General features: G+C 38.9%; 1 protein-coding gene across 1 annotated transcript in view; it reads right to left on the reverse strand.

Moving 5' to 3' along the window:
• Positions 1-14,538, reverse strand: part of Copg2 (COPI coat complex subunit gamma 2) — a 188,059-nt gene that overhangs the window by 129,268 nt on the left and 44,253 nt on the right. The window contains exons 7-9 of the mRNA XM_004661202.3: positions 13,211-13,303; positions 12,005-12,091; positions 10,185-10,342 (exon numbers count right to left, since the gene is read on the reverse strand). Coding sequence (XP_004661259.1) covers positions 10,185-10,342; positions 12,005-12,091; positions 13,211-13,303 — 338 coding nt within the window. The remainder of the gene's footprint in view (positions 1-10,184; positions 10,343-12,004; positions 12,092-13,210; positions 13,304-14,538) is intronic.

The raw sequence follows: 14,538 nt of genomic DNA on the forward strand, positions 1-14,538 counted from the left end.
ATAAAATAATTCATTTAAAAGGCTTAGAAAAAACAGCCTCATCAACAGAGTACTAGATCATGTAGAGGATGGACTCTCGGAACTTGAGGACAAGACAGAGGAAATGTATCAAGAGGCGAAAATCAGTGACAATTTTTTTAAAAAAGCATGAATAAAGCATAAGGGAAACGTGGAACACTTTAAAAAGACAAAACATTCCAATCATGGGCACACAAGGGTAAGAACTGCCGGCCATCGGTATACAGAATCTTGTCAATAAAATTATAGAAAGGGAAAATCTAAATCTTACAAGAGAGAGGTACATCTGGATATAGGAGGCACATAGAACACCAAATAATCAGTACCAGGAAAGAAATCCCCCATGTCACATTATAGTTAAAACACTAAACTCACAAAACAGAACACTAAAGCTGCAAGAGAAAAACAGCTCCTCACTCACAAAGGTAAGCCCTCAAAATTGCTTCTAATTTATCAGAGAAAATTCCAAAAGCCAGTGGGGCTTGGAATTAGTTTAAATTTTGAAAGACCATGGCTGCCAACCCAGACTACCATGCCCAGCAAAATTATCCTGCATTATAGAAACTTGAAAGAAAAAGTTTCCATGATAAAAGCCTGCTATATTAGCCGGGCGTGGTGATGCACGCCTTTAATCCCAGCACTTGGGAGGCACAGGTAGGAGGATTGCCGTGAGTTCGAGGCCACCCTGAGACTTCTTAGTGAATTCCAGGTCAGCCTGGGCTAGAGTGAGACCCTACCTCAAAAAAAAAAAAAAAAAAAAAAAAAAGCCTGCTGTATGAATAAATGAGTACTACACCAGCCCTACAGAGAATATTAGATGGAATGCTTAACACTGAAGATGCTCAACCACCTTAGCCATCAGAGAAACACAAATTACAACTACTTTCAGCTGGGTGAGATAGCACATGTCTTTAATCCCAGCTCTCTGGAGGCAGAGGTAGGAAGATCTTTGTGAGTTTGAGGCCACCCTGAGACTACATAGGGAATTTCAGGTCATCCTGAGCTAGAGGGAGACTCTACCTTGAAAAACAACAACAACAACAAAAGCTTTGATATTCCATCTCACTGGTTAGAAAAAAAATGACAACAAATTCTGGCAAAGGTGTGGAGAAAGAGGAACCCTCATCCTCCGTTGGTGGGACTGTAATTGTATAGCCACTATGAAAAGCAGTATGGAGGCTCCTCAAAAATCTGAAAATAGGGTTGCAGACATGGATTAAAATAAAATTTAGAGACGAAAAACCCACCATTACAACAGACACCAATGAAATTCAAAAAATCATAAGGGCACGCTTTAAGAACATCCACTCCACTAAGTTTGAAAACCTAGAAATGGATGATTTTCTTGATTTATATGACCTATAAAAAAATTAAATAAAGATGAGATAAACCATTTAACCAGACTTATAAGAAGCTTAGAGATCAAAACAGTTATTAAAAAATTTCCCAACTAAAAAGTTCTAGGCCCAGAAGGATTCACAGGTGAGCTTTATCAGACCTTCACAGAAGTACTAACACCAATGCTTCTCAAACTTTTCCATAAAATAGAAAGGGAAGAGATACTGCCAAACTCTTTGTGCAATACCTGCATTACCCTGATATAAAAATCAGACAAAGACAGAACAAAAACAGAAAATTAGAGACCAATCTCCCTCATGAATATAGATGCAAAAATTCTCAACAAAATACTGGTAAACAGAATACAAGATTATACCAAAAAGATAATTTACCCAGACCAAGTAGGCTTTATCCCAGAGATGCAGGGATGGTTCAACATATGCAAATCAATAAATGCTATGTAATACACCATATAAATGGACTAAAGGACAAACATCACATGATCGTCTCAATATATGCAGAACAGGCTTTTGACAAAATCCAACATCCCTTCATGGTAAAAGTCCTACAGACACTGGGAATAGAAGGAACATGTTGCAACATAATAAAGGCTATTTATGACAAACCTACAGCTAATGTAATACTAAATAGAGAAAACCTTGAAGCTTTTCCACTAAAATCAGGAACAAGACAAGGATGTCCACTGTACCCACTTTTATTTTATATAGTAATGGAAGTCTTAGCTATAGCAATAAGGCAAGAGATACACATACAAAGGATACAAATTGGAAAGGAAGAGATCAAATCATTTGCATAATGTATAATACTACAGATAAAGGATTCTAAAGACTACAGCAAACTGTTAGAGCTGATAAACACTTAGCAATGTAACAGGATACAAAATAAACACATAGAAATATGTAGCCTTCCTATATACTAACAACTGAAGATGATATCAGGGAATCACTCCTATTTACAACTGCCTCAAAAATAATAATAATAATAATAAAGTACCTTGGAATAAAACTAACCAAGGAAGTGAAGGATCTCAACAATGAAAACTTTAAAACACTCAAGAGAGAAATTGCAGAAGACACTACGAAATGGAAAGACATCCCATGTTCTTGGATTAGAAGAATCAGTATTGTGAAAATGTCAATCTCACCAAAAGCACTCTACACATTTATCGCAATCTCCATCAAAATTCCAATAGCATTCTTCATGGAAACAGAAAAACAATTCTAAAATTCATTTGGAAGTACAAAAACTGAAAGAGCCACAACAATTTTGAGCAACAAAAATAAGGCTGGTGGTATCACCATATCTGATTTTAAGCTATTATTACAGAGCCATAATAACAAAACCAGCATGGTACTGGCACAAAAACAGACACGTAGGTCAATGGAACATAATAGAGGACTCAAATGTATGTCCAGGTGGCTACAACAAAAACGCCAAAAATATTCACTAGAGAAGAGTCAGCCTCTTTCTTTAACAAGTGGTGCTGGGAAACGTGGATATGTAGAAGAATGAAGACAGATGCTTTTCTCTCCCCATGCACAAGAATCAAGTCCAAGTGGATCAAAGACCTTACTATCAAACCTGAAGCTGCTATAGGAAAAGGTAGGGGAAACCCTTCGACATACTGGCATAGACAATGACTGACTGACTGACTGACTATAACCCCAGTGGCTCAGGAAATAAAACCACTGATCAACCACTAGGGCCTCATGAAATTAAAGCTTTTCTACAGCAAAGGACACTGTGACTAGAGCAAAGAGGCAACTTACAGAATGAGAGAAAATCTTTGCCAGTTATGCATGTGACAGAGGATTAATACCCAAAATATACAATAAATTCAAAAAAACTAAATATTAAAAAACCAAACAATCCAATTAAAAATGGGTTATGGAACTAAATAGAGTTCTCAAAAGAAGAAATATAGATGGCCTATAAATATCTATAAAGATATTCTACATCCTTAGCCACCAGGGAAATGCAAATTGAAACTACTTGCGATTTCATCTCACTCCTGTCAGAATGGCTATCATCAACAAATAACAACAAATGTTGGTGAGGATATGGAAAAAGAGGAACCCTTCTAGGGTTAGGGAATGCCAATGTGAATGTCAATCTGGAGGTTATTGAGACAACTAAAATTAGATTTATGACATGACCCAGCTATAACACTCCTAGGCATATATCCTAAGGACTCATCTTACTCCCTTAGAGATAACTTGCACAACCATGTTTATTGCCACTCTATTCACAATAGCTAGGAAATGGAACCAGCTTAGATGCCACTCAACTGGTGAGTGGGTAATGATGATGTGGTACATTTATACAATGAAGTTTATTCAGTAGTAAAGAAAAACAAAATTATGAAAGTTGCAGGGAAATAGATGGATATGGAAAGGATTATACTTGAGTGAGGTAACCCAGGCCCAGAAAGTCAAGTGCCACATGTTCTCTCTCAAATGTGGATCCTACATACAAATGTTTGGACTTGTACATGAGTTGGAATAATACTCAGTAGCAGAGGCCAGTAAGCTAGAAAGGAGCTGTAAGGGAGGGAAGAAAGAAAAGGACTTAAGGGGATGGGATTGTATATATGTAAGGCAAACACATTACTGGGGCTGGAATGGCCTATGTGAGGTCAGGCGAAGAGACAGAGTAAACAAAGTGTGGAGGAGGTTAACCAAAGTCTAAGAGGCTCTGAATAAGCTGTATAGTAACCTCCTTTTATGGGCCATGGTGCACCGAGAAGCCACAGACTGTTACTAGAAAAATTTCGTTGCCAGGGATAGGATACTGTCCAGTGAGTTGTTGGCCAGGGAGGTCTCTAATGCCTCCAAAATATTACAGGCCACTGCCAAGGCTCTTGGTTTCCCACCAGGAATAGATGGCAAATCTCTATGGCTGAAGACTCCACATGCTTGGGGTACAAGGTCACTGCGAAATCAAATTGGAGCTGAGCTGAAAACTTCCCTGTAGACCAGCTGACAGAAAGCTGAAAAAAAAGGTATGCTGCATGCAGCTCTATGGGAGAGAGAAGTCATCAGTGGAGATAAACAACAGTGGGCACTACAAGCCTTAAGCTTGGCCAACCAGGCCAAATGCGTCAAGGGGTGCAAATAGTGGCATGTCTGTTATAAGGGAAACCAACCACCCTCTAATTGGACTGGTGGCCCATTCCATGGGAGGGAATACATGCCTAGTACTGAAAACCTGTGACGGAGAAGTCATGAGCCCTAGGGGTAATGCCTGCTGGTGTCTGGCTAAATGCATATATTATGCTCACCAATCTACACAATAAGCACTTCTCTCAATGTTCACAGTCATACTAATGCTACTCTCACTTTTGGTTAGAGAAGCATCTCTTTTCAGATGACAGTGACCTTCGGGATGACTCAAAAGGCACCATAGTGCTGAGAAGAAGTGACAGAGGAATGTTTAGCACTGAAACATCTCTATCATACCTTCCAAGGCTCAGGTCCATTGCAGAAGAAATGACAGAAAGAATGTAAGAGCCAAAGGAAGGGTAGGACTCCTTATAATGCACTCTAACAGATACAAAATGGCCTGGATTTCTATGACCTTACAATGCCTGGTGCAACCTGCCCAAAACCAGTATAATAGGAGGACAACATGATGACATCAAAATAAGAGAGAGACTGAGAGGAGGAGGGGAGATGATGGAGAGTGGAGTTGTGAAGGGGAAAGTGAGGGGGGAGGGAATTATCATGGTTTATTGTCTATAATTATGAAAACTGTCAATAAAAAAAATATAAGAGGGCTGAAAAGATGGCTTAGCAGTTAAAGTACTTGCCTGTGAAGCTTAAGGACCCAGGTTTGATTCCCCAATACCCATGTAAGTCAGATATACAAGATGGCACATGCATCTGGAGTGAGTTGGTAGTGGTTAAAGGCCTTGGTGTGCCCATTATCTCTCTCTCTCTCTCTCTCTCTCTCAAATAAATAATTTTAAAATATTTAAAAATATATGTATATACATACATATATACATATATTTATCCTCATTGTCAGCAGATTGCTTGATCATTTTGTCACAGTAGTGAGAAATAGAATGTAGAAAAATGGATACCAAAACGAGGTGCTATTGCTGTGACTATATGGTTTGTCAGTATTTGCCATATTGTGTGTGTGGGGGTGTGTGTGTGTGTGCGCGCACGCACACACACACGCGTGTATATATATATATTATGCCATCCATGTTGGAAGGCCAAAGAAGACAGCGGCTAGTGTCAAAGGAGCATGGTAGGAATAGCAGCATCGGTGTGTTTACTCAGAAGCAGAGCAAAGGCAAGTAGGCACCCATTTGTTCATGTATTTCAGTTCTATCTCTGTGGATTTGACTATAAAAGTAGCAATCCTGGAAGTTATAACATCTTGAAATTTCCTCTGCCAGAAAACTTAGTTCATTACCTTTGAATTCAGCCTCACTCGCGTTTTCAGGACATACACAGAAAGCACCCCCCACCCCCCCACCCCACCCCCACCCCCCCGGCGCCTCTCTCTCTCTTGCCAGAATGTATTGTGTATGGCCTCTGGTCCAGCTCCTGAAAGTCCTCATTCTCCTCAGAAGCCTCACAGCCAGGACTTCACTATCGACATTCTATCAGTCTTCTTGCCTTTCACACTTCCACCTGAATGTCCTACTGAGCTCTGCTTGTAGCATTCTAGATCCCACAGATTGATTCTTCCAAATTCCTCCTGAAAACCACTTCCAAAAGCTGACAAACCATATAGTCACAGCAATAGCTCCTCCTTTTGGTATCCATTTTCTGCATTCCATTTCTCATTACTGTGACAAGATGACCAAGCAGTCAGCTGACGATGAGGATCAACCATCTCAGCAACTGATATTCTCATTTTGTCTTCTTAAATCTTCCCTCTTTTGGGCTTTCTACTTGTGAGGCATAGTAACGGATCCTGAGTCTCATAGACCTTGCTTCTATGGCGGAAGCCTTTTATTTAGAACCTTCTCCTACTGCTTCTCCTCAAACATTTGTTTTGCTCTTCTTCACTTCCTTTTTTCCTGAGATCCACATTACAGAAACAACAGACATAATATTTTCCCCAAGCTTCAAAGATTCATTTTTCTCCTTTAATCTTTTTCTCCCTATGTTGTGTTTTATGTAATTTCTATCTTCAAGTTCTTTAATGTTTTCTTCTACTGTGACCAATTTACTATTAATTACTACAAGTAAATTTTTATTTCTGGTACTATATTTTGGTTCAATATTTTTTCAAGTCTCTATCGTCCTAAATTCCTTACCTATGTAAAAATTGTGCACTAAATCTTTAAGCACTTTGATAATACTTATTTTGTATTTTCACTTCCAAGTAGATTGAACAGAAACAAAAGTCTCAATAAACTGCCTTAAAATTTTCTAAATGTCCTCTTTGTACTCATCTCTTCACATAACAGTGGTGGACAGGCAGCTCACGAAGAGCAACATAGCAGTGGCACTAAAAAAAACTTAGTACATCCAGTTCAGATTAGCAGAACCTGAGTTCAAAATCTGACTCCTGACCACATGGTAGCCATGGAAAGGTCACTTAGCCTTTCTAAGCCCCAATTTGCTCACTGGATCAGGTAAATATCATCCATGATTAGGCTTTTTAAAAAATATGTATTTGTTTGAGAGAGGAAAAGACACCGAAAGAATGGGTAAACCAGTCTCTAGCTGCTGCAAACAAATTCTAGACGCTGGCTCTACCTTGTGCATCTGGCTTTACATGGGCACTAGGGAATCGAGCCTGAGTCCTTTGGCTTTGCCAACAAGCACCTTAATCGCTGAGCCATCTCTTCAGCCCATGATTGGGCTTTTTACTAGAGCTCAATGGTAATGAGCTAGTCTCGGAAGAAGCCACATGTTGTTAGTTAACATAAGTAACACAACTTGCACATTCACAGAGTAAACACAGTTGCTTCTTCTGATCTTTGTCATCTTAGTGTCTCTTCCATGAATACAGAAAACGTGTTTAGATGATCATACAATGCTTAAATGAACCGGGTGTGGTGGAGCACGCCTTTAATCCCAGCACTTTGGAGGCAGAGGCAGGAGGGATCGCCATGAGTTCGAGACCACCTTGAGACTACATAGTGAATTCCAGGTCAGCCTGAGCTTGAGGGAGATCCTACCTTGAAAAACCAAAATAATAATAATAATAGTTATTATTATTAGTATAAATAAAATAAATATATAAAAATAAAAATGCTTCAATGACCTTTAGTTTGTCTGGTGGCCCAAATGCAAGCAAAGTTTCTTGGAGATCTTTAACAGAACCCTGACCTCTCTCTAGGAAATGCACCCTCCTCCACCATGTTGGCAGTACCCACATAAGAACTGGAGGTGGGAAGGGAGTCAGAAGACCTGTTCACCCAGACATGCCCACAGCCAGAGGGTATGAAGAACCACTGCTACGCTACAACACCAGTTCAAAGTCTAGGTGTTTAAAACATGCAGGAAAGGTTTGAATGTAAACTATATTAGGCATGATCAAGGATGACACCCTGACCTTTACATGCTATTAGTTCCCCTGGCTGTGAGCATGCATGACTTAAATGCCTACAATTGTGACAGATTAATCATTTCAAAGATAAAGAAGCCAGGGGCTGGAAATATGAAGTTGTTAGTTTCAAATTCTAGTTGAAAATTTGAGCTTTAACATTAGATCACATCTGGAAGCATAATGTTAGTTTAACATGTCTTTAAAGTTAAGTGAAGAGAACACAGTCAGATGACTAGACTTGGTTCCAAAACTTCTAAGACCTATAAAGTCAGTCTCAACTACCAAAAGGCACTTAAATGAAACAAATATAACTACCATACCATAAAGGGTAGCCTCATTATAAAAAGGTGTTACTAAGGGTCCTTTTAAAATTCTCATAAATGTTAAGGTCACTGTCAACTAACTTTAATATATGGGTTAACAGTAAGTCTGTTTCTACTAATAGTTTTTATCTTTTTCTTAGATTTTTAAAAATATATTTTATTTATTTATTTACTTGAGGCAGAGAGAGAGAAAATGGGCACATCAAGGCCTCCAGCCACTGCAAAAGAACTCCGGACACATGTGCCATATTGTGCAACTGGCTTACATTAGTCCTACAGAGTCCAAACGGGGTCCTTTGGTTTTGCAGGCAAGCACCTTAACTGCTAGGCCATCTCTCCAGCCCATGTTTTTTCTTTTACTTGATCATGGATCAAATTTTTCTTTTTTTTTCTTTTTTTTGGTGTGTGCATATGTGGTGTGGTGTGCAGATGCATGTATCCTATATGCATGCTTATGGAAGCCAGAGGAAAACACTGGTTGCCCTTCTCTTACCATACATCTGTGTATGTCTTTCCCTGAGAAAGGGTCTCTCCCTCAAATGAGAACAGCTGTCCATCGGCAAGCCCCAGTGACTCTCCAGTCTGAAGTCTACCCCCTGCATACTGGGGTTACAAATGTGCATGGACACACCCAGCTTTTTACAGGGTCTCTGGAGAGTCTCTGCTCTAAGAGGCCCTCATGCTGAGGTTGGCAAGTGCTCTCAACCTTCTGAGCCATCTCCCTAGCCCATCTTTGTCTTTTTTGATTGTTTGCTCCATACTGTTTATAAAATTACAGTAGAGATGTATGTAAAATAATACTTAACACCAGAAAAGTACAGTTCCTTTTTGTTATGAGCAGCCAGTAGTTAACTTAGGGCTTAAACGTGTTGCATGTGTGATCTGATTATGTCCTCTGCTGTTTACACACCCACTCAAGGGCATGTCAGGCTTCCTCTCTCAGAGCTGCTTTGGCATTCAATGTGCTACATTTATGGACATCTGACTCTTGTTATTCCTCAGTTTTCCAGACCACATGAAAATGTTTTCAGTTAAGCCACAATGGGCCAGAAATGGTGGGGCATGCCAGTAATCTCAGCACTTGGGAGGCTGAAGCAAGAACATGAGCAAGGCCAGCCTAGACTACACAGTAAAACCTTGTCTTGAAGTAAATAAAATTTAAAAAGTTAAGCAATAAGCCAATGTTGGGTTAGGGATGGGGTCTTTTTAGCTCCTTAGATTCATCCATAGCTTACTATACTTTGAAAGATCTCTCTCTTCCTATCCTTCTTCCAGCTTCCTAAAGACTGCTAAGGCATGGCTGGTAAGGACATATTTACAGGATAACCTTGGGCAAATCATTCATTTCAGTATCTCAACTTTTTCTTTTGTAAAAAATACAAAAAATGGCAGGAGAGATGGCTTAGATGCCTGTGAAGCCTAAGGACCCAGGTTTGATTCCCCAAAATCCACATAAGCCAGATGCACATGGTGGTGCATGCTTCTAGAGTTCATTTGCAGTGACTAGAGGCCCTGGCATACCCATATTCATTCATTCATCCATTCTCTCTCTCAAATAACTAACTAAATAAAAAAAATATATATATATTTTGTTTTGTTTTGTTTTTTTGAGGTATGGTCTCACTGTAGCCCAGGCTGACCTGAAATTCACTAAGGAAGTCTCAGGATGGCCTCAAACTCATGGCAATCCTCCTACCTCTGCCTCCAGAGTGCTGGGATTAAAGGCATGCACCACCACACATGGCTTAAATAAAATATTTTAAAAACCCCACAAGATGATTTTCTTAATGTCCCTTCCAGATTTCACATTTAATTATCTGTATAACTTATGATCTACAAGTATTTTTGTGCACTGTCAGTCTGCTGATAAATTATGAGCAATAATAGCCTATTCAGTATACACACATAAATTATAAGATGTATTAACTTAAATGGAAAAAACAACCTCAGGTTTAGGACACTTACCCATCCTCACTTTCTTTTAGTAACCGACTAGCAATTCGGATCAGCATGCAGTATGCAAACTGTGATTTGAGACCAGATTTAGTAAACTTATTTAACATCTTGGAAACAGCAAGTCGATCATTCTTCCTAAGGTGATAAAGCACTCCCAAGGCATGGTACTACAGAACAAGAAAAGATTGTAGCATGCAGATTAGAAAGAAGACAAAACACTTACAGGAAAATAGGATCACAGGAAACTAGTTAAAAGAGTTTTCATAGAAAGATAATCAAGTCAGATGAACACAAACATGTTTTTCACATTGAACTAAACACAGGCAACACTAAAAGAAAAAAAGAGAGTCTAGTTTACCTCAGAAGTTGTAGGTTCAGAGTGGATAAAGAAAAGTTACATACAATGTAAAGATGGCTTTTGTAGACTCAACACTGGCCAACAAATACTCAGGTCCAAGGCTCTGGCAGTGTTACAGATTTATTTAATTATAAATTTGAGACAGCGTCTTGCTATATTACCCATGTTGGTCTCAGACTAATGAGCTCAAGTGATCCTTCTGCCTCAGAATCCCAGGTTACAGGTCTCTCTTAATTTTTTTTTACAATTTTATATATACATATAATATAATTATTATATTCCTTGCCCCCCCCACTGAACACTTTCTTCCTAAAGGCCTCTTTTTAGTGGCTTTAAATCTATGACACCTATTTAAAGGATTAACCTCCTAAAACAGGCTACAAGAGTGTCATTATGATGAAACAGTATAAAAGTGATCAGAGTTATGACAGGAAATATCTCCCAAGAGAAAATTACTACTGTTTTCCATATTATTAACTATGCTAACATGAGAAGCACTAAACATAGAAAAGACATAAATATCTTCTCAAAAAAAAATCTGGAAGAGGCCAGGCTCACACTTTTAATCCCAGCACGTAGGAGGATCGCCGTGAGTTCGAGGCCACCCTGAGACTACGTAGTGAATTCCAGGTCAGCCTGGGCTAAAGTGAGACGCTACCTCCAAAAAAAAAAAAAAAAAAAAATCTGGAAGAGACAAAACTGGGGATGGCTTAGTAGGTTAAGAGCACTTGCTGCACAGACATGAAGAACTGAGTTTGATCCCCGGCACCCTTGTAAAAAGTTGGGAATGGCAATGTATACCTTTAACCCCAGTGCTGAGGGGACAGAGAAAGGAGGAGCCCTGGAGCTCACTGATCAACTAGTCTAAATGAAAAATGGTGAACTCCAGGTTCAGTGAGAGACTCTGTTTCAAGGAAATTTGGTAGAAGAGTCATAGAGGAGACAGAGGAAGACATCTTTAGCCTATATATATGTGCATATACATCCGCACATACACATGCATACTACATACACATATACCCCATACTACACACACACATCCAAGTTAAGAATTTGACCATATTCCTTTTGATTAATAGCATAATAAATATCAAACATCAAATGGAGATCTTTTTGAAAAAATACTTTTCATATATTTAAAGTTTCATAAAATAAAAACTGATTTTATTTTCATACAGTTTATAATCAAGGCTTAAGAAGAACTGAACATTTTTTAACACAAATTATTTTTCAGATAAAACACAATACATTGTGAAGTGCCTTCGGAATGTGCATTTCTATTATTGACTATAAGAATCCTTCCTGCATGTTTCTACGAAATACTTGAAAAGCCTGTGGAAATAACCATATTTAGTAAGATACCTTTTGACGATCTGTACTCACTGGCTACTTAATGTACTGAAGAATTTGCCCTTAAAGAATGCTGGAGAATGACCCTGACACCTAAGTTGATGTGATTCAAAGCCAGTACCTGGACCATAATATTGTCACTTGATGCAGCTTCTTGGGCTTCATTTATCCATCGTTTTACCACATCATAGCTTATCTTCATCATATGCTAAACACAGAAAAATATGAGAATATATAATGCATGATCACTAGACATCTGGAATCATGAGCTCTATTTCTTACAAAATGATTAACAGACATAAAACACTGCACATCTGCATAAAGTCTCTATTCCTGGGGCTACTGGTAAACCATCAACTTTTTCTTCAACACACCCTTGCAAAGTACTAGATGACTATATGTTTGTGAGCTGTAAGCGGCTGGGCAAAAAGAAGTAACGAGAGGGAAGAACAAGAAGCACCAAGCAGGTGGTGCTTAGCCCATGCCAGTAAAAACTGTACTTAGGAGTCCCCAGAAAAAATAGCAGAGTGCATGCCCTGATCTGAAACCCAAGCAGTGAGACTCTAGAATCAGGAAATCTTGTGATTCCACACCCCCCACAATGTATCCATACATTCCTAATTGATTTTAATCAAAAGCAATGGTAAGTTTTAATGAGTAAACTTTGTTTTGATGAAAAGTAGGAAGAAAAACTACTATTAAAACAAAGATCACTTCCTGAGAGAAAATCCAAAAATGATACAGGAGGGGACTGAAGAGATGGCTCAGTGATTAAGGTGCCTGCAAAGCCTAAAGACCCAGGTTCAATTCCTCAGTACCCACATAAAGCCAGATACATAAAGTGGCACATGCATCTGGAGTTTGTTTGCAGTGGCTAGAGGCCCGGGTGCAGCCATTCTCTATATCTGTCTCTCTTTGTGTGCAAATAAATGAACAAAATATTTTTAAAAGGTGGTACAGGAGGCTTTGGAAGAAAGGACACATGCAGACACAGGGAGCCAAGGAAAAGAGGTAAGAAGTTCAGGTCAGAAAGGAAGATTTTAAAAAACAACCCTCCTTCCCTGTTCACTATCTCACTCTTATCCTCCTCACCACCAGTATTATGTACACAATATTCAGGTTTCTAAAACCTTCCAAACATGCAAACTTCATGTGTTTACTCTTATTTTAACTGTTAAGTGTTCCTCCAGACAAAACACACCTGGAGAAGGTACTAGATAAGTACATATAGTTCAATTGCTTCATTTGTAAGAATTACAGTAACAAGTTATTTTTGAACTATAAGCTACAACATATATAAGAACCAAGAAGCTGCCAGATCACTTACTAAGGAAGATACCAATGCTGAGCTGGACACACTGGAGACTTTATCCACAATGGCCTGCTTCATGTATCTTTCAATGGCTTGTAACATGGTTCCCTAATAACATTCAAAAAGAAAAGTTGTTTAAGAAAAACATCATCATGCAAAATTATTATAAAATAATGCACAAAACCAACCATATACCTGTTTCTGTGCAAATATTCAGCATGCATTAGAATACCTGGAGAAATGGCTTAGTGGTTAAAGACACTTACTTGTAAAGCCTGACAGCCTTGGTCCTATTCCCCAATACCCACTGAAAGTCAGAGGCACAAAGTGGTGCGCACATCTGGAATTTGTTTGCAGTGGCAGGAGACCTTGGTGCACCCATTTCCATTTATATTCTCTCTGTCTCTCTCTTCTTCCCTCCCTCCCTCTCTGGTTTCAAATAAATAATAAGTATTTTATGAAGACTTTATAATACAGTTAATACCATCCCAGAGGACAAAACCCAAACAAGACAGCACAAGCTTCATGAAAAAAAGTTAGGATTATATGTAAGGAAATATAATTGTCCAACAATGTCTCAAAGTGTAGGGTCCCACTTAGAAGGAAAAATACAAGTATAAACTGAACCTATAACTGAGGGATGTGATGAAGAAGTTCCCAGTCAGGTCTACTGGCCTATAATCCCAGCTACTTGGGAAGCTGAGGCAGGAGGATCATAATTTAAGGCCATCCTAAGTAACTTAATAAAACCTTGTATCCTCCCCACCACCCAGCAAAATGAAGAAGAAAAAAAAGTTGTGGGATCATCTAGCTCAGCAGTAAAATGTGCTTGGCTGCCATGCCCAGTATCAGCAAAAGGCAGAGAAGAACAGAAATTCTTGCACCCGTGTGATGACAGATGCCTGAAATCCTAGAGGCCGATGCAGGATAATCTGATGAAGTCAAAACCAGCTTAGGGTACATGGTGATACCTTGTACCAAAAAGGAAAAGGAAAAGAAAAAGAAAAAGCATTCCAACATCAGAAAGGACTGCTTTAAAAGTCCTGAAGGTTCTTCTACGTGAAGGGCACATGTTATATAGGAGTACCAGACAGTCCTATAATTAAATACAATTCCTGATTAAGACACATATGAAATTAAATGTGCAATATCCTGTTGCAGCAAGCCCTTGGCATTTTTCATGTTAACTTAGAGAAGGGCTAGAGCTGGGAAGTGGTGGCAGATACAGATGAGTAACGGACTGAGATCAATACTGAAACAGAGAAAGCATTACTGGACTGCAAGTCTTACACTAATGATTTAATGCCGAAGAGAAAAACAAGCACAACCAACATAAATTAAAC

Source organism: Jaculus jaculus, chromosome 10 (genome assembly GCF_020740685.1).
Source record: "Jaculus jaculus isolate mJacJac1 chromosome 10, mJacJac1.mat.Y.cur, whole genome shotgun sequence".
NCBI classification, from domain to species: Eukaryota; Metazoa; Chordata; class Mammalia; order Rodentia; family Dipodidae; genus Jaculus; species Jaculus jaculus.